The following is a 21269-nucleotide window of genomic DNA, read 5'->3' on the forward strand; positions in this document are numbered from 1 at the left end:
CGACGCTTCCTCGCGTCTGCCAGATACTGCCACACACACACACATGCATTGCCGCGTACGTGGCGCTATCTATGAATGCGACGCGACGCGGCGAACGTATGCGTACGTCTCCGGCAAGGCGCGGCGCGGGCCGACTACGACGACGTCGTGTAGCGCACGTATTCGATCGATCTCTAGTCCAGCCACTCGATCGGCGTGTGCGTGTGCATGCATGTTGTAGTAGCTGATGATGAGCCGGGATGTACCTACGAGCACGTTGGCCGGCCGGCCGCGCGCGGCCATGCACGCCTGTCCGCCGCGCGGCGCGTCTCTGCAGGCGTGTGCCTGCCTCCCCACTCACCCGCCCGGGCCGGCCTGTGTGTACACACGTGACACGCGGCTGCATGCGCTACAGCATCAACATGTGATCGGCCGGCCAGCAACATGAACGTTGCGTCTTCTCTCGCGCACGTACGTTTATAATCTCATCATAGGAACAAAGCTGAAGCCAGATCGATCGAATAAAGCAGCACCGCACTACAGAGCCCCAGCCTGATGAGCTCGATCGGTACGCCACCGTTCCCTGCAATACACGATCGATCCTCCGGTTAAATAAAAGGCTACAAGCTGACGCTTCACGCAATTCAGTGGATTTGGTGAACAAAAGCCGGCATTCACGCGCGCGGCACCAATGCGAGCAGCTGCTGCTGATCGATCAACCGTGTCTAGGATTTGCTAGTAACCTAGTACTACAGTGATGATTAAATTAACATCATAGTATCATTGCTCATCATGTCAGGCACACACACTACTCGCAAATCCCAGCAAGGTTCCATCATGGCTTCATGTGACTTTCCTCAAGGAGAAAAACGACAGTGGACTCGAGTGGCAACGTGCAGGGCATTCCCTCCCTGCAGCAGAGCCGGCCGGCCAAGCCCAGCCCAGGTTTTATATATCTACAGTTGTGGTGCAGCGCACACTTTTGTTTCGCCCTTTAGAATCGAACGACGAGCGCTCCTTTTCATCTGCTGCTTCGTCTAGCGGCAACAAAAGCGGGCATTTGAAAAAGGGTGGTTAGTTCAAGGGATCCTTTAACACTTTCGCAAACTTTGATGAGACGACGAGAGTCCATCATGCATTCCTAGTCTGCTTCTCGTCCCGCCAGACCGCGCCAACTGTTCGATCGTCTCTTTCTCGGCCCAACAGACCAATCATTGTCGAGCTAGGTTCATGAACCTCGCTCCGGCGCCATGGCCCGGTCTTGGGGTCTTCCTTATGCCCATACATACCTGTAATATGTATGCATTCTCTGCTTGGATCTTTCCATTTTGGAAACAAAATGATAATAATACAGCAATATTACTAGTACATAATCTGCATGCAGCTTCCTCTTAGGAAAAACTGCTTCATATGTTCAAGAAAAACTTAATTTTGAATGACAATGGTGAAAATCCAAGAATTCAACCTCTTATGACTGTTTTTTTTGAGGATCTAAGACTGTCTCCAACAGGGAGTAGGCAAACACAAGACCTATTCCTTCATTTGAGTCACATGGAAAAAGTCGGTCATCCAAAATCTTCCTTCTCCACCAGCCAACGCAAAAAAGACTCCTAGTTTTCTCCATCTGGTGCCGCCTGCTCCTCCATCTTCGTCTTCCCCGCGTTCGGCACCTTCGTCCGCCGCCTCGCGAAAGCCGCCGCAAATGAGAACTACCTCCGCGCGAGCCACCTCTGTCTCCACGACGAGCGGCTCCTGCGAGATCTAGCCACCCTCTTCTTTTCCTCGCCGTGCTAGCTGCTCCTAGCCACACTGGTGGCTCCCCGCGCGGGCTTGCCTGCCCATGCCAACAGCTCCCAGCCGTGGCCTTGCCTGGCCGCACCGGAGGCTCCCCCGCCATGGCCTTGCCTAGCCACGCTGGTGGCTCCCCACGCGCGGGCCTACCTATCTGTGCTGGTGGCTCCCAGGCTCCCAGCCGTGGCCTTGCCTGGCCACACCGACCGCATCCACCGCTGAGAGGGAGGATGTGGAAGCCACCACGCGCCACCGTCAGGAGCGTAGATGGCGACACCCCCACAATGCCGAAGATTTAGGTCGTGCGTTAGGAGGACGCATATTTGCCTTCCCTATCTCCTCCCACCCAAAATGGGTACTCTGATTACCTACTCTGTTGGAGAAGTTTTTTTCACTATGTGCCATGCATTTTTGGTTTGGGTGGCCTTTTGCATATGCTGTTGGAGACAACCTAATGACGGGTTGCACCGAAAAGCCTAGTCGAAAGAAAACGATAGGCAATTCGCATGGAAGATAGTTCATACTTAACATGCGTTCTAAAAAAAATTGCAAAATACATTTTTGGTTGAGCATTGAAAGGATTTACTTTATTCTACTATTGGGAAGTCTTTTAGTAACTGCGGGGTTAATTCAGCAGTTAATTTGCAATTTCAGAATCAGGACTTTAATTTTTTCTAGAAAATGAAATAGTTCCGGACTCTAAAGCCGCACACAGCCAAGAACTTTGAGTGTTGATTGACTATGAATTAAAAAAAAGCACTGATGAACGAATTTGTTAGAGCGATAATTCAACTGGGAACAAAGCCACATTGTCTCACATGCCAATGCCATGGCCCTCTTATTTTACTCCAGCCCCCACAGTCCTACCAAAAAGAAAAAAAAGAAGACAACACGTCCCAATCATCATCACAATATGAGCGTCCCCTCCCTCTGAGGATCAGGTGACCGGTGGTTCAGACAATATACAAGGAGGGCGTAATAGGCAGGCAAGCCACTTGTACATTTATGTTATACTATATAGAGGGTGTTTGTGACTGCTCCACAAACTCTGCTCCACAAACTCTACTGTGGAGCAGCTCCACAAAAAACTGAAAACTGGAGTTTGTGGAGTACCTCTTTAGGTGCTCTAGAACTCCACTTTTTTTCCTCGAACTGAGTGCGTGAAATTGAAACTGTTTGGCTAAAAAAACGTAGAGTGGAGCTGAAAAACGTGGAGCAGAGCAGTCCCAAACACCCCATAGTTTCTCTTGAGAGAGTTGGCTGATCGATCCATCAGCTAGGTAGAAGAGATGCCTTGCTCTCCTGCTGCCTGCTGGAGGTTGCAGCTCATAATGCAGCTGGATGGATCCATGGATCGATCGTCAGGTCCCCTTCAGGCTCGAGAGGCCATGGACCACAACGTGTCCCTGTCGGAGGAGCCAAAGCTCAGTGCGAGATCGAGGACCCCATTGACCGAGCTTTGTTTAAGGAACAAATGTGCAGGGAGCTTGATTTGCAGCTATCGATCGATCTGACCACGCATGATGGTGTGAACTCAGCAGAAGGGAAGGGCGATGGCCAGTTGCCCAATTGCATTGGATGGTGGCATGCAGGAGGGGCCGCGCTTCTGTTGGTGGTTCGCGTGCAGGGAGATTGTGAGATTCCTCTGTAACTAACTGCATCATAAACAGACGTAATGTACCTACTCCAGGCAGTTGTTTGCTTTGGATCGAACCTGTCTCTATTAGAGCTCGTCAGTGTCAGGCAGCCTATCTGGCTGCCACGCAACACTTCAGTCCTTTTCTTCACACTCCTGTATTTTTGTGCCTGATCTTCTGTTGTTATGAGGCAATATGTAATTTTGCGATTGATTGATTGTTTGACTATAGAAAAATTGTAAATTGACTCTTGTGAGTTGCCATTTGAATTATACTAGTTGGTTGTCCAAAATTATTACCTGAAAATTCAGGAACCTGAACTATAACAATTCCTTTTTTTCATCATAGATAGAGAAAGGAAAATAACATTATACGAGGATTCCGGATCAAAGAGCATAGCGAAAGTCCAGCCCAAGCCAACTCGCACGGCCCATATCATGATCTGCCAAAACCGGCCGACTCGCACGGACCGTATCATTGTTTGCCAACTGCCCTAGTCGCTTTCAGCCCACGGCGACCCACGACTCAACGAAAGCGAGGTCTGGTCCAGTTGAACGGCCACCTGGGCCGTCAGACTCGCGTCGCGTCGTGGCGCCCCCACGGCGGCACGGCCACATCGCCGACTTCTCCTCGGTTCCTCCGCACCCGCACGCGGCACGCTTCCTCCCCCGCGCCCACCCGTCGCCGTGATCGCCAGAGCGTTCCCCTGCCGCGCTGTTCGGCCCGTTCCACTCCAGCGAAGCTTCCAGCAGAGGCGGCCGCCGGATCGAGTCTCTGCCGCCGAGGAGTCGAAGACCATGGAAGTGTGAGTACTCACTAGCACCGTCATTTCACTGTCCCGCTCCCCCGCTAAGGTTCCGCATCTATCTACCTCTGGGCTCCGATCTGACCGCGTCGTCGCAGGGTGGCGTCGGCGCCGGGGAAGGTGCTCATCGCGGGAGGATACCTCGTGCTGGAGCGCCCCAACGCCGGCCTGGTCCTCAGCACCACCGCCCGCTTCTACGCCGTCGTCCGCCCCATCCGCGACAGCCTCCCCGCCGACTCCTGGGCCTGGGTGAGCGCTCTTCAGCTGCCACCCCTCTTGTCTCAGAAGCTACAGCGTGTTGCTCTTGCTCCTCACCCTGTGTGCCCTGTACCGATGCTAGGCGTGGACGGATGTGAAAGTGACTTCCCCTCAGCTCTCCCGGGAGGCCACATACAAGTTGTCTCTAACGAAATCGACACTGCAATTGACGTCTGCAAGGCAAGTTGCTCGTCGTTCTTAATGACTGCAAATTTGCAATCTCGTGGTGAATTGCTCTTGTTCTGTTGTATTATCTCTGAAACTCGAGTCTGGTGGTAATGTCACTGACAGCATTACTGTTGTATTTCAGGGAATCTACAAACCCTTTTGTTGAGCAGGCCATACAGTTCTCCGTAGCAGCTGCTAAATCGATCATCACTGATAAGGACAAGAAGGATGCTATAGATAAGCTGCTGTTGCAAGGTTGTAAAACTTCTCTTATTTATTTTTGCTGCTCTCAGTCATTGCATAGATTACATGCTTGATGTATACTACTCGAGTGTACTTTTATTTTTATTTTTGTAATATGTCTCAATCTCTTGTTACAGGTCTGAACATTACAATTCTTGGTTGCAATGATTTCTATTCTTATAGAAAGCAGGTGAACCTTCTTAATTGTATAAGCATACTCATTACTCATGTGTATTTTAGCTTCTTGCAGAGCTCTACTACACCCAAAAACCCAGCCCCACTGATAAAGAAAAGAGAGATTTGATGTTAACATGACCCTTGTAGCTCCTTTTAAATTTTTTTAATTTGAACCATCAGTTACAAAAAGTGAACTACCCAATCTTGAACATAATCTACAAACTCTACTAAAACAATAAAACAGATGCCAGAGTTTAATTTGAAACTTAAAGTGTGAACTCTTTTGTACCGTGCTTTGCTTTTCTATTCCAATGATGGTGATCATACCTTTTGTGATAGAAGTATTAGTTCAGTTAAGACCAAAATTAGCATAGTGCACTTCTTACTACAAAGGACGAAATCAGATGCAAAACACAAAGCTAATGTGTTTGCATATATATTTATATATGACATATGATGTGCGTGCATGTAATGGTTGCTTTATTTTTTCTTATAAAGTTTGTGTAGTTGAAGATTATTATTTTCCTTTATGCTCTATGCATTCATGACAGTGTTTCTTATGTAAAACTTAGGCCTTGTTTAGTTCACCCCAAAAACCAAAATCTTTTCAAGATTCCCTGTCACATCGAATCTTACGCCACATGCATGGAGTATTAAATATAGACGAAAAAAAAACTAATTGCACAGTTTACCTGTAAATCACGAGATGAATCTTTTAAGCCTAGTTACTCCATGATTGGATAATGTTTGTCAAATAAAAACGAAAGTGCTACAGTTCCAAAAACTTTTCAGTTTTCGGAACTAAACAAGGCCTTAAGGTTCGATGAACTTCAAATGGATAGCCAGCTGTAAAATTTTGAATAGATGACTGACTGCCAGATGGCAATGTAAAAGATTTAAAAGTTATTCTCCTTGCATTATTTAATAAACTGCCACATGTGAAACTGCTTTCTCTTTTACATACTAACTAAATATCTTATGAACCATATAAAATTTCTTTGTTTAACCTAGTTCATGTTTACAACTAGAGCTCACCCAGAAAATACTATATCTTGTTGGTTTCCATTGTTTCTTCAGATCGAAGCACGTGGTCTTCCTCTTACTACGGAGGTATTGCTTTCATTGCCTCCATTCTCTTCAATTACATTTAACTCAGAGGTTGCTAATGGAACAACGACTGGAGAGAAATGTAAACCTGAAGTAGCCAAAACTGGACTTGGGTCATCAGCTGCCATGACCACATCAGTTGTTGCAGCTCTTCTTCACTACCTTGGTGCTGTTAACCTTTCATGTCCGGGACAACCTTCCGGTGATAATGCAACTGGACGAGGTCTTGACTTGGTTCACGCTATTGCCCAAAGTGCACATTGTATAGCACAAGGGAAAATTGGAAGTGGTTTTGATGTTAGTGCTGCTGTCTATGGGAGTCAACGCTATGTAAGGTTTTCTCCAGAAATACTCTCCTCGGCTCAGGTAAGAAACCTCAGTGGCAGATAACGTGCACCTCATCAACTTTGTCAGTGTAATCTCATTCCATTTGAAGAGCTGGTAATTTATGACTGCAATATTTACAGGCTACAGGTGGGACTTTCTTGCCAGATGTAGTATCCGATATTGTTACACAAAGGTGGGATCATGAGAATAAACAGTTTTCATTACCCCCTCTGATGACCCTTGTAAGTCACCAAGCCTCATAGTCAATGGCCAATTTTTCCAAAATGGCAATAAGATCATTTTACTGGTTTTCACCAGCCACCATAACTACTGGTCTGCTAGGCTGCTACTAGTGGTATAGGATTTACAGTTTCTTTACTAGATACTGCAATGCTATGATGCTTATAGGCTATAGCCATTAGACCATGTCTTATGCTCGTAGTGGCAGCACGTGCAATGAAATTGCTATTACATGCATACCATGCTAATACTGATGTCATCCAGATTTGAAAAGTGATGAGTTGTAGAATGTCTGGTCCCATTTTATTCTCATCATCACCAGATACTTCTCTTGTTTCATGTTAGTCTATCACAGCCTTCCCTTAAAAATATCCTTGCAAAGTTGTATCTTTATTAGTAATTCTTCACTTGATATCTATTATAAGACTTGTGTGGCACACATTGCAAAACAGCACAAGGTTAAACAGTGGACATCTTAGCCAAAAGTACAAAGCATAACATAAAAAAATGCATTTCTGTTCACAAGACAGTATGAATAGGAAGGGGCGTGGGGGATTTGTTCCAATATCAACAATTCAACAGTATTTTATTTTCTACATTTTTTTTTCTAGCTCCTTGGGGAACCTGGAACCGGAGGATCATCTACTCCATCAATGGTTGGATCTGTGAAACGGTGGCAGAAGTCTGACCCTGAGAAATCCAAAGATACATGGAGTAAACTGGCCATTGCCAATTCAGCGCTGGAGAACCAACTGAGAATCTTAAAAGGACTTTCTGAAAATCACCGGGAGGCATATGAGTCTGTAGTGCGGTCCTGTAGTCATCTCACATATGGGAAGGTAAGTACATAATTATGTTACATACTTATATCTATTATATTTCACTATCCAATTTCTGGTTTGGAGTAATAGATTGATGAATGAGGAACAGACAGGGATAAACCTTCATATTTTGGTTTTTAGTTTTTGGTTGACCAGAGCTTGTACTCCCATTTTTAATCACCATTTATCATGATATTTTCGATCTGTGGAAAAAGGAAGTGAAAGTATTCTTTAATTATTCTTTTAAATGAATTATGTTTCCTTGTTCTCTGCAGTGGACAGAGGTGGCTACTAACCAAGATCAAGAATTAATTGTTAGATCATTGTTGGCTGCAAGGGATGCTTCCCTTGAGATAAGGCTTCACATGCGAGAGATGGGTATAGCAGCCGGTGTTCCAGTAAGGCCCCCTTTACGAAACTGCAAGTATTGTAGTATAGCATGCTCAAAGAAGTATATTCAGTATGATGTTTGGCATAATCACAGCAATACGGAGCACTAAATTATGAAATTGTAGATATAATAAGGTCAATATTCTAATTCAACCTTGTTTGTCATCTTTGCCCTAATTTTTTAGATTGAGCCAGATTCACAAACACAGCTACTAGATGCCACTATGAATATGGAGGGTGTTTTACTGGCTGGAGTTCCTGGAGCTGGTGGTTTCGATGCAGTATTCTCAGTGACTTTGGGGGATGCAAATAATGCTGTAGCAAATGCTTGGAGCTCAGCTGGCGTTCTGCCACTTCTTGTACGAGAAGACTGCCGTGGTGTTTCATTGGAAGATGCTGACCCAAGAACAAGGGAGGTCTCAGCAGCTGTATCGTCCATTCAGATTAATTGATTCTACTGTTAATAGTTCTATTTATGTATGTATGGTGTACCATTATTTATTATCTCGTTCTTTTAGAAGTACCAAATTGTGCCGAATGCTAGGAGGTACGTGGTTAAAATAAGTGCTGCACTTGCAGCAGGATAGCACGTTATTTACAACGACTGTTCATGAGTGTAGAAAATAAGGAATTCTAGGGATTTCCATGGAATTAGTGCTTGTAGCTATGGAATATACGTGAGGAAATGTCAAGCTATTCAATCAACAAACTCATACTGTAAACCTTGTATTTGCAACTGTTTAACATGGTTTGTATGATAATTCAGCATGTGTTAGTGTTTGAAAGGAGGTGTGGGTGTGGTTTATATGATGATGGTGTTTGATATTTGACCTTATCCTATGATAGGCCGTGCTTTGGCTTCCGGGTGAAGAAACAGAGGGCGTATAACTGTGGAATGAAGAAATGGCCAGAGTCCAAAGGCTTTTCATTTTGATTTTTGAGGTCGTGGGCTATGATTTGGCTTTGGATACCGGATGTGGCCACTGCCCAGCTGGGTAGAATGTTGCCTAGCGTGCAAATGCTTTCCTCCTGCCAGTGGTACTATTCGCCAATCAATCGATTCGATTTGTTCCTAAGATAGCCAAGGTATTCCTCAATTAGTCAATTTGGCACCTCTTACATAAATCAGTGGAAACTATTGCCTTCACTGAAGGTTATAAGCAGCTCCTGGGTGTCACTCTTACAACTTTTTTGACCTTTGACTTGTGTTAGGAGTGAATGTAAATGAACAAGATTTGGAAAAACAATCAATTCCATTGATCTCGTTGATATATATACACATGTGAAGGGGTGTGTCGAAGGGATAACTATTCTCAAAGGACATGTCCTTTGGGACTAAACTATCCACTAATCTTATACTTGATGGATGAGATCACTCGTGAAGAGATGCCTGTTCGTGTGTGTCTGTAGACACCTATTTGTGTAGGTGTTGTTTCATAACAATTTGCACTCTATATGCTGCCGAAAGCGCGTGTCCTGGTAGAACCCTTTCACCCTCATATGCTACACCTACACCTACGAGCATACGACTACGTGAGCCTACGACTACTTTGACACTGACAGCACAGCATCTTCGTGCTCTGGTCTGCTCATTTACTTAGCTTTCCCCACTGTGTAATTGTTAGTGATCATGTTTAGATTAAGGCCAGGAGGTCCTGTTTTAAGTGTCAAGATCATGTTTTGTTATTGTTAAATGCCAGTTCAACATTATCTATACACGGTGGGTATCTGAACTGTATCAAAACAATTCAGCATATCATGTCTATGTTGAAGTACCGCATGCTTGTTCTTATCCTAGCCTGGATAGGGCTCACTTATTAGGGGTGAGGAAATGCGGAAGATCTACGGCAAGATATACTTTTTCTAGTTTGAGGCATCAAGGAGGCCAGCTTGTTTGTAGGCTATAAATTTGGCTTTGGCTTTTCGGAAAAGCTGAAGGTCACGGAATGCCAGGTATTCGCCATTCACCAATCCATGGAAATTTGTTTGTAAAATAAGTATGTGACTTTTGTTACTAGTGACTCTTTTTTGCATAAACCAGTGGTCGGCCAGACGAATCAGCGTTCTAATTGGCACTGCGTCTATACTCCAAAACCATATTCGGGCATATCAAAAGATGCATAGTTCTGTGAAATTCTAAGGTAATTTTGTGATACCTTTTCAAGGATGGTCTACGAGAGTACTCAATTCATTATACTTTTTTGATAGCGCCAGCACGGTCTATACGGGGGAGGTGTGTGGAGCGATAGGAGGAATGAGGGGGAGGAGGAGAAAGGATGGTGGAAAATAACTCTTAAAAGGTCGGTCTAGAGTTGAAAGGTAACATGCCTGGTCGGTGATAATGTTGTTGTTTTTTCAGTGAGAACTTAGAAAGAAGGTTTTATTTTTTAAAGGGATAGGAGTAATAAACAGTCATTGGGTCAGCTATTATCTAAAAAAAAAGTCATTGGGTCAGCGGACCGGACCCCAATGCTGATCATGTCAGGAACTATGAACATGTGAACTTCGAAGTAAGAAAGAAAGCCATCACTCCCTTCAAACCACAAATAAGTGTCTTTTGGCCGATTACATATATATAGGGTAGACACATTTAAATCTGGTATCTCTTTATTTGAATATAAATATGTTGATTGAACTTTGGAAATTATGTCTAGGTTTGTGTTTCCGAAGTGGTTACAAAATAATTATATATAAATAATCTGTTATAATTTACATACATTTAAACTAATATAATTGATGGTAAAATAAAGTAGTATCCTAGTTAGTGATCAACTGACCATGTCCTTTATTACGACAATCGACACTTTACTTGGAGGGAGTATTCTAGTAGAGAAAGGGTGAAGGAAGCCGTCACGCTCTTTTAACAAATATAAGCACAAGAGACGATGTCTCTTTGCAAACGTGGAACTCACTAGGCTGACGGCAGGTTGGAGAACATGGTGGTGCCTACCCTTCACCAAGTTTAAGATATAGGCATAAGGGTACAAGGATGGTACGTTAAGTACATTCGGAGCACTTGTTTGATGAGTCAAAATCAAAAGGGTTTTGTGGTGCTCGTCGTTTTCGTCCCAGGAACTAATATAACTCTGTGTGTCCATCTCTGTATTACGCGTTAGATCCTGTGAAAATCTTTTGCTGGCTTGCTGAGGAGCATCACTGCATGAAAGATATGCTTACGTACAAGAGGAATATATGGCGAGTATTAGCTTGTAGAAAACATGAAAAAGGGCCTCATGGAAAGAGGCGATGGTAGCCTCACGCCACCTCCGTAGTTGACTCATGCATTGGAGTAGATTATCATATTGTTTCCGAGGTACTAAGGACTAGTGGGAACAGATCGAGTCTCCAAGTACATAAGCCTTATCCAACTCTAAGTGGGCTAAGGTCTGTTTGGAACGCAATGAAGAAATCTTACTCCTATAGACCGAGAAATGGTTTCTTGTAAGATTTGTTTATAATGTCATGGCTTTCAAACTATTTAAGAAGTTTATATATTTTGAACAAAATGTTATAACATATATAAATGGGTAGTTTAATCATTATCATAACATTCTTATTGCAAAAAGAAATAGAGTTAGATGCATCAGAGGTCCATTAGCTTAAGTGGGGATTTCAGTTAGGTCTATCAACAGTCAACACTAAAAGTTAATTTTTGGGTTCATAAACTTTTTAAAGGTCCACTGCAAGTCCATACCCCTTCGTTTGGCTCATAGATTTAACTTCTAGGTCCATAAACTTTTTCAAGCGGTTGGCCGCAGGTCCATACCCCTCTGTTTGGCTCTTAGATTTGACATGGCATGTGAAGTCGGCAACCAATATATGGTATTAAATTTGTCGAGCTCATGCCTATCCCCCATCTGCATTGCCCTTCTATCCACCACTCCCTCAAACCTGGCAAGATCTGTGCCCCTGCTCTATCTCTAGTCTAGTGTTGGCCACACCACCATTATTGGTCCCCGAGCTCCCACTACCAATGTTGTTCCTTGTCCCGCGCTTTACATCTACAAATGATTTATACCAAGTATGTTTATGCCTCCTCTACCCTTTACATTCATTGGCCACACAGAAATCGTGCAGGAGCTCCCAGTCCCACCGTACTGTAGCTATCATGATCAATTTTTGAGCTTGCGTGCGTGGCCGTTCATGTTGGTGAATGGTGTAGGCCATCACTGTTTCAACAAATTAGTGCACGATTGAGTCTATCGTGGTTTCATTGTCTCTGTGTGCATGTATTTGGAGCAAGTCTATGCTGAATCACCATTTCTGTCGTAGTATTTTCCCTTCTACCGACCTTTGACTGCGCAGATGGGCGTGTGTTATGGCTGGCCCGTTGCTAGCCTCCATCGGGCAAAATTAAAAGCACTCTCAAGTGTTCGGGTAAGGCCTTGTTTAGTTCACCCCAAAAACCAAAAAGTTTTCAAGATTCTCTGTCACATCGAATCTTTTGACACATGCATGAAGTATTAGATATAGAAGAAAATAAAAACTAATTGCACAGTTTAACTGTAAATCGCGAGATGAATTTTTTGATCCTAGTTAGTCTATGATTAGATAATATTTACCACAAACAAACGAAAGTGTTACGGTAGCGAAATCCAAAATCTTTTCGTATCTAAACAAGGCCTAAGTAGTAAAGCTCGTGGTCCCGTGCTCTTGCTGCTAGACTAGTACTTGCGCTTAGGCCAGTCTCAATACATGTTTCATGAGAGTGTCATGCACATTAAATAGGGTGTCACATAAGCAAAATTGCTGACTTGGAAGAGTCATTAAATAAAGGAGTTTCATCAAATGAGAGAGGAGTTTCATCCTCATGAAACTCCTGTGGCTCGGTTACCTAGTTTATTATCATGGTAACTGTGTCATGAAACTATGCATTGAGACTGGTCTTACCACCCTGCGTGCTGCATGCTACCACATAGGAAACGGAACGCCAGGGGGGGCACCAATTGCAAATTCCATATCATGTTGCCTATTTTATAGACTTAGAATAAATGTTATGGACCTAAAAATCAACTTCTAGAGTTGATGGACCTACCAATTGCAAATTCCATATCATGTTGCCTATTTTATTGACTCAGAATAAATGTTATGGACCTAAAAATCAAATTCTAGAGTTGATGGACCTAAACGAAACCGTACATAAGTTAGGCCAGTCTCAATGCATGTTTCATGAGAGTGTCATGCACATTAAATAGGGTGCCACATAAGCAAAATTGCTGTCTTGACAGGATCATTAAATGAAGGAGTTTCATCTGATGAGAGAGGAGTTTCATCCCCATAAAACTCTTGTGGCTCGGTTACCTAGTTTATAGTTTTGGTAACTGTGTCATAAAACTATGCATTGAGACTGGCCTTAAAGCACCTCCGGTGCATTTAACTCAAAGGTATACTACTACACTTCTAATATTTCGTATTGAGAAAATTTGGCATCTTGAGTGCTATGCTGAAAGCCAAGGCACATGTTTATGGTACGAGCCATAAGAAATTTATCTAAGATGTAGAATCCATGCTTTTAAAAATATAAAAGAGAGAGATTTCAATAAGAGGTACAATGAACACTTGAGATGTACACATATATGTGGAGTAAAATAAATATAATAGGTAAGATCAAAATTGGAAGGCAAAATCTAAATCCATGAACGAAGTCATGGCATGAGCTACAACAAGAGCTAACACAATTCAAGCTAAAAATTCTGCTAAACACTTACTGAAGACACGCATATATATAGGCGTGAACCGTGTGATGCAAAAGGGAAACTTTGATTATGGTAGAAAAATGTAGAGCAATTACGAATCAAAGTTTCACAGGCCAATATATAGATATTTTATTAGAAATTAACAAAGGGAGAGCAGATATAAACAACTTTGATGAGCTATAGATTCTAAACAAATTTATCGAGAAACTTTAATGCTTATTATGTCTGTTAAAGTTCTAGCCTGTGGTTTCCTCAAAAAAAAAAAAATCTACCCTTTGCAGAAACACAAATTGATAGAATAGCAAACTATAGCTGTAGCTAACTCTAGTACGTAATAACCATGGCAAGGATAACAATAATCTAATACATTTGTAAAGGATGATGCTGCAATATATGAAAAATCTGGGAACAAGCTAGGGCCCCCGATAATTTTAACCGTCTGAACTCTGAAGCACTCGTTTGAGTGTGCTCATCTTCTAATTATTCAGTGAACGATGATGCGATACACAAAATCCTACAAGTTGGGAGCATATAATCTTTCGACGACAAGGCGTGCACCCCAGCCACAATTAAAATTAGAAAGAAATGTCTAGCGCGTTGTGGAGCAGTTACAAAATGGTACGCTACACACACAGGATAGCGAACTGCAGTGAAATTCTCCATCTAGGAGCTTCCAAAGCATGCCTGCCACCGGCCTTTGAGTGCCATAATTATGTTTCATATGATTAATCTAATAGCTGAGTAGATTCTTCCCTCGATTCTTCTGACCTCTAGAGAAGATACGTCACGATTCGCTGAAAGGGTTGGACATGTCACGGCAGGGCCCAACGCCAAGGATAAAAGATATTGGCCTCACACAGAAGTAACGGGGGCCACGCTGTCGATCTTCCAACCAGGCGCCTCTGCACCTTGAGCACCGCCCCCATCACTCCGCCCCCATCACAACACTGCTCGCATCTCCACTACTTCAATACTACTCAGCTATTTGAGTAGTAGAGATGCGAGCAGTGTCTGTAAACTCACAAACAAACTTAATTTTTACAGGTTCTTGCAAAAATTAAGTCTGTTTACATATTCGTGGACAAACCAGCTTACGTGTGGTTGCGTCTACAGTGTAGTCTAATTCATTTTTGCAGCGAACCCGGACAGTTCCTTTTCAGTTTGGCTGCTACCTTCATCGTAGATTGAATCGAAGAGGCAAAACTGAGCCATGTTAATGTAGTGGCAAAAACCCAAAAGACAAAAAGTGAAAAAAATCGGTACTAAAACTCTAAAATCATGGAGTCCGACCAACTCAAACACAGATGCAAAATATTTCCTGCAAAAAAAATTTGTGGGGATACGCAAGATATATATACGAGTTCTACTGAAATCATAGCGTGCTTTCAAAGTTGAATACTGCACCGGCCACTTAGCTAATTGGATACGCAAGATATATATAGTAGTAGGCTCTTATTCTTTTTTTTTAAAAAAAAGGAATTACTCCACTTCCTCCCATAGCCCCATCCAAATTACTGTAAGGCTGACAGGCTCACATGTACACTTCAACTCTACAAGTTCTTCAGTTCCAAGTCAGTAACGATATAGATCCAAAATTTATTTTTTGTTTTATGATCACACAGTATAATGCACGCACGTAAGTTCTACCAAAATTTTTTTTATATTGTAGCCCTTTTTCAAGAAAATTTACTTTTGCCTCCTGAGGAATGTAAAATGAAATTTGGACCGTACCCTAGGGTCACTACTACAAAATTTATTAACCACGACCTTTTAAAATGGCTCTCGGAGGCGGGTAGCATTTTCAACCGCCTCGGTTAATGCCTAACATTAACTAACCGAGGCGGTTACAAAAACCACCTCGTAAAATCAATTAAACGAGATGGTTATTTATAAGAGTCCCGCCTCGTAAAATAAAGCTATTTTCGGAGGCGGTTATTTATAAGAAGCCCATCTTGGTTAAAAAGGCTAGACCACTCCTGTTCATAAAAGCAAATCTCAGCCCGATATAAGGCTTCACATATATATACAACTACTTAGGTTTCTCCTCCTCACTCATTTCTCCTCCCACCACCGACGGCAGTCCTCACTGCACCCTTCTCCCTCCCCTTCCCATCCCGGTGCAGCAGCCCCTCTCTCCTCCCGGCCATGGCACACAACAACCTGGCCCTTCTCGACGGCGTGCCTCCCCTCTCCTCCTGGCCATGGCGCGAGGCGGCCTGGCCTCTCTCGACAGCGTCCCTTCCCTCTCCTCCCGGCCATAGCGCGGGAAGGCCCGGCCCCTCTCGGCGGTGCCCCTCCCCTCTCGTCCCGGCCATGACGTCCCTCCTCGCTCTCTCCGGTGGTGCTAGCAGGCGGTGGCGGATCCGGTCGGCGGTGGCACCTCCCCCTTCCCTCCCTCCTAGATAGAAGGGTGCTCCAGCGGCTTCGACTCTGGCGGCGGCTTCAACTCCTAGATAGAAGGGCGTTCCGACGGCTTCAACTCCAGCGGCGCTCCTCCACGAGCGATGCGGGTGGCGCAGGTGCGACGACGCTCCTCCTTCGGTGTCACCTCTAGCGAATCTGCGGCAAGGGTGGCCAGATCCGATGTCACAGCGCAGCGGCAACCCGATGGTGCTCAGATGGGATTTTGCGGGCCTCATCGATGGGCTCAGCGGGCCCCATCGATGGGCTCACCTTTTTATTTTTAAATTTTATTAACCGAGGCGGGCATCTAAAATGCCTCAAAAAATTGTCCGATTGACCGTGACCTTTCATCCTCAGGCGTTTTGGATGCCCGCCTCGGAAAAGAAATTCTGTAGCAGTGGGTCAGCGCGAGGACTCATGCTCCGAGGTAACACGTTTCGGAGCCACAGATCTTGGCTCTGAGGTCGGAGCCATGGATCTTGGCGCCGAGGTGCCAAACCTATACTGTGCGTCCTCTTCCTCTTTCTCTTGACTCTCTGTCTTAAATCTCACCGCTCGCCGTCCGACAACTGCACCACCACCTCTAGTTCGCTCGCGCCACCTCCGTTGCGACCCCGGTCGCCGCCCATGCCACCGCGCCTTGTCCTTGCCTCCCCGACCTCCCTCGTCGCCACCAGGAGCACTGATGGCCTACTTGACCACCGAAGGCGTGGACGACACCGCTCGACAGCGGCCCGACAGGGTCGGTCGGCCTTAGGGCCACGCCCATGGCAGTTCCCCTCGGCCCCTTTGCCGCCCCCTGCACCTCCCCACCAGTGACTGAGAGGGAGGAGGAACAATGCAAGGAGGCTCGGGTAGGGAAACTAGGCTTTGGTTTTGCGCCAAGATCCATGGCTCCGAGGTTGGAGCCACAGATCTTGGCTCCGAAATGTGTTAGCTTGGAGTCATGAGTCCTGACGGCGATCCCTAGCTAGGGTCCAAATTTCAGTTTACGTTTCTCAGGGGCCAAAAGTAAATTTTCTTCAAAAAAGGACTAAATTGTAAACAAATAGGTAAACCCTACCCCTTGGAGTATCTTCAAAGACTGATCCGGCAAATCCTTGAGATTAACAAATTCACTATAGGTACGACAAATTCTCGACATCGACGAAGTCACCGATCTTAGTATATTCGTTTGAGTTTATCTGTTGAATCTGTCATCTATTCAGAAATGTTTTTCTCTCACAACAAATCAACAAACAATACTTCTAGCCATGACTTTTTAGCCAAACGAGCTATTCCTAAAACTATCCCTTGATGCTAATGCGCTGTCTGGTGCGTGGTTATCTCAGGTTAAGCTTGTATCTATCCCCGTGCAACGCAATCATGCAATAACAACCCACTTGTGATCGAATGAAGTTGTTAATGTGCGCATCATACATATTGTTGCTGGAATCTAAGTCCCCTGCCTTTTGTGCACTTGCGCTATGTTACACATATAACTAATGCAATTATTCCTTATCATTTGCTTTTTGTTCATGATCCCCAAGCAAGCAGTGTGCTGTTTGCATATACAAATGTTGGGCATAAAGTCAGGTGCACAACTTGACCCAATTCCTTTTTGCTCTGATGGAGCCATTTTATATGTGCTATAGACTGCTAGAGTGCTAGTCATGGTAAGCCAAATATGTGAGATGGGACATGATTGGCCTATCATCTTTTTTCAATATAAGGCAAGCAATCCAGAATGCAAATCTAGCTTGTTGGAACTTTTGCTTTAACTAGTACTCTAGTAGTATATGCGGAAGCAAAATATTCTTCATGTTTTGCCGACTGCCGATTACATGCGCTTTGGTTCGCGGGGACTTTTCAAAACTCATTTATTTTCCCTAATTTATAATCTAAATCATCCTCTAATTTCTAATCGTAACACTAATAAATTTTATTATTGCTAATTGGACACATTAATCCTTACTAAAAAAACTTAATAAAAATATTTTTAAAAAGAACTCCAGAGTTCCTGCGCGGAACTCGCCTTCTCTGTTCCTGCGGCTACTCGGTTTCTCCCTCCCAGAGTTCCTAGGCGCGCATAGGCAGCTAGCGGCGTTCGTAAAATTTTTCAAGATTCTCCATCACATTGAATCTTTGGTTATATGTATAGAACATTAAATATATATAAAAATAAAAACTAATTGCACAGTTTACCTGTAATTTATGAGATGAATCTTTTGAGCCTAGTTACTTCTTGTTTAGATAATATTTGTCAAATAAAAACGAAAGTGCTACAGTGACAAAAACGAAATTTTTTGCGAACTAAACAAGGCCGCAGATCCCCAAAATCGACGTCTGCTGCGAAGCTGACAGTAACGGGGCATAAAGTTTTTTAGGAGCGCATCTCTGCATGACTGTTTATTGCTTCTGCTCTTTCCATATTAAAAAACATGTCATATAGGGTTCATACCAATTAATCTTTCTTAAGTTTAACTAGACTATAAAAATATTAATAATATTTATATATCTAAATAAGTTACTACAAAAATATATTTAATGATTTATCTAGTGATACTAAGTATTGCACCATAAATATCAACATTTTATATATTTTGTCAAAATTGAAAGTGTTCAAACGAGAATAACTAATATTCTCCGTCACATTGAATCTTTGGACGCATGTATGAAATATTAAAATATAATAAAAAACTAATTGCACAGTTTATCTATAAATCGCGAGATGAGCCTAGTTAGTCCATAATTAGACACTAATTAACGAAAGTGCTACATTATCTAAATCCCAAAAGTTTTTGGATCTAAACACACTCTATCACTCTTTTATGGATAAATGGAGTACTCCCACAACGACAACTCCTGTTCCTAGCTATCAGCACTTCCACTACCTGTTGGTGGTTTGAAGCACATGTATAGTAGGATTCACATTACATTGGGCACAGCTTCACTTCTACATTGTACGTATAAGCATGAACGACTATATCGAGTAACCCACTCAGTCGACTAGTGGGAGGGACATTATAGGTGTCCACTGGTCTCGCCTCGAGATAAAACCATCTTTTTTTCTAAATTTTGTTTGAACAGTATTGTGTTATCCATATATATATGCTTAGAAATAATAAAATCACATCTTTTTTTTTGAGGGAAATAATAAAATCACATCACATCTTTATATAATTGTGTCACGAATGTCGTGCTATTTTTCTAGATTGATTGAAGTATACCAAAACATGTCTAAAATTGTAATTGTGGATCCAATCTTATAGTGTACTTGTGCTCTCATCACAGCTCGAATTAAAGATCACAAACTCTATCGCGTGGTCAGTCGGAGCTTGCAACCTAGGCCCGCGGCAAGGGTTTAGATGACGATTCCATCGGCGTCGGAGGCCAGAGTTTTAGGTTTTCAAGGTAAGTTTGTCTCCTTACCGACTGATTAGAAGAAGGCTTTGAGGGAGGCTAGGGTTCTAGTGGCGTAGGAAGAAGGGGACGGTGCAGGTTAGGATGGGAATGTCCATAGCCATATATGTGTGGCAATGGAAGGGGAGGGGGAAGAAAAAGATCGCAGCAGGCACGATATGGTCTCGCCGCAGAGCCCCCGTGAGACACTACCACACCGCGGCGACAGCGGGGTCACGTGTTCACTTGACAACGCGACGAGTCGTGTATTCGCGCGTTCGCCCGACACCGCAACTGAATCACACGTTAACTTCCCCCCTTAAAGATGCCCTTGAACTTGAGTGGAACTGTGGGGGGCGCGGCATGGATATTTGCCCGGCAGGTAAAGCATGAAAGAAAGGGGGCATCGATCCCTCTGATCTGGCAACCATTTAACAGAAAGGCAAGCTGCTGTTAAAATAATGCCATCGTCTAAAGCCTGGATACTTTCTTACGTCTGTCGAATAAAACGTCCGCCAATCAGCTCGCTCATCGGCTACCTGCCATTACAAGCCCGGCTGATCTCCTCCCACAATTTGCAACTTCCCGAACCCTTCGCATTGAGCTTTATCAACTAGCCTCTTACAATAATTTATATAGCAGCATAGCATCGCGACTATTATGCTATGCCGATCGATTTGCTTTGTTGCAGCGTATGTAGCATACATGCATGCATGTAGATCGATGTAGGAGGTGGAGGAGGTTTTAATTAGACCCATGTTGCGACAAAGCCTTTCCTTGTCCCTCCCTCTCTATAAATACCATCAACCATAGAATGCCTGGTTCGAAGCAACACATACAGATCGACCTAAGTAAGCAGGGATCGATCTAGCTGAGGAGAGCTAGACGCTGGTCATCACCTAGCTTGAATTAACAAGGGTGTGCGTAGTAAGAAGCGAGCGAAGGGATCATCATGTCTTGGAGCGACAGTGAGAACGCGGTGTTCGAGCGCGCGCTGGCCACGTACGACCGGGACACGCCCAGGCGGTGGGAGCTCGTGGCCGCCGCGGTGGGCGGCGGGAAGACCGCCGAGGACGCGAGGCGCCACTACGCCCACCTCGTCAATGACGTCGGCGACATCGAGTCCGGCGGCTACGGCAACGACCCCAACCCCAACCCCAACGCCGCCGCCCGCAACGGCAACAACGGGAACAACAACAGGTGCGTGTCGATCACTTATACTCACTTTCGCGTGCATATATAGCTAGTCCGATCGACCACACACACCGATCGAGACTTCAGTTTATGAATGCCTAATTTACGTCCACATGTGGTTCGATATATGATTTCGCAGGGGCAGAGCCAACAGGCCCCAGAGATGAGGGCTTAGCTGCAGCACGCGGCGCGCGCGTGCAACGATTGCTCGTCATGTACGTACACGTGAGTCCTGAGATATGTGTGTGTTCGTGTGCCTGTGTGTAATTATGGATATATAGGCATGCATGCAAGTGTGCAAAGTATGTGGTGTTGCGCAGAATTAAGAGCTTTTCTGTTCAGTGTGTGAGTGCGAGGAGCACGGGCGCATAGCCTGCTAGTAGCTTGGCTCCTGATGACATGTAAAAAAAGGGATGCAGTAGTAGTGCTCCTCGATCATCGTCCTATGCGTATTGCACTACATGTAAAGCCTGCTCCTTAATTTGGCCTTGTAATGTTTGATGCTCATAATCAATCAGCTATATGATTTGCAATTGTCTGACTGGTCTTGCAATCGAGTTGTGATCGTTCTTAGAATCTTGACTGAAGATTTTGCCCCACTATTTTTGGGTTATTTCGTTACTACTCCTTTCTTAACAGGAAATAAAGCACC

At 44.1% G+C, this 21269-nt stretch overlaps 2 protein-coding genes across 2 annotated transcripts; both read left to right on the forward strand.

Moving 5' to 3' along the window:
• Positions 3974-9216, forward strand: LOC8078841 (phosphomevalonate kinase, peroxisomal). The gene is made up of 10 exons (XM_002465501.2): positions 3974-4212; positions 4311-4461; positions 4553-4650; positions 4781-4893; positions 5019-5071; positions 6136-6531; positions 6633-6734; positions 7344-7571; positions 7829-7951; positions 8129-9216. The coding sequence occupies exons 1-10, from the start codon at positions 4205-4207 to the stop codon at positions 8393-8395; spliced, it is 1539 nt and encodes a 512-aa protein (XP_002465546.1). The 5' UTR covers positions 3974-4204; the 3' UTR covers positions 8396-9216.
• LOC8054331 (protein RADIALIS-like 3) lies at positions 20058-21155 on the forward strand. The gene is made up of 2 exons (XM_002465502.2): positions 20058-20623; positions 20757-21155. Exons 1-2 carry the CDS (start codon positions 20376-20378, stop codon positions 20782-20784), a joined length of 276 nt encoding a protein of 91 aa, XP_002465547.1. The 5' UTR covers positions 20058-20375; the 3' UTR covers positions 20785-21155.

The sequence above is a fragment of the Sorghum bicolor genome, chromosome 1 (genome assembly GCF_000003195.3).
Source record: "Sorghum bicolor cultivar BTx623 chromosome 1, Sorghum_bicolor_NCBIv3, whole genome shotgun sequence".
In the NCBI taxonomy this organism is placed as follows: domain Eukaryota; kingdom Viridiplantae; phylum Streptophyta; class Magnoliopsida; order Poales; family Poaceae; genus Sorghum; species Sorghum bicolor.

Excerpts from the sequence above, each read along its gene's own strand:
- LOC8078841 (XM_002465501.2), top strand. Across the intron at positions 4,462-4,552 it reads CCGCCGACTCCTGGGCCTGG|GCGTGGACGGATGTGAAAGT; the intron begins GTGAGCGCTCTT and ends TACCGATGCTAG. Across the intron at positions 6,532-6,632 it reads AAATACTCTCCTCGGCTCAG|GCTACAGGTGGGACTTTCTT; the intron begins GTAAGAAACCTC and ends CAATATTTACAG.
- LOC8054331 (XM_002465502.2), top strand. The coding sequence starts at position 20,376 with ATGTCTTGGAGCGACAGTGAGAACGCGGTGTTCGAGCGCGCGCTGGCC. Across the intron at positions 20,624-20,756 it reads AACAACGGGAACAACAACAG|GGGCAGAGCCAACAGGCCCC; the intron begins GTGCGTGTCGAT and ends ATGATTTCGCAG.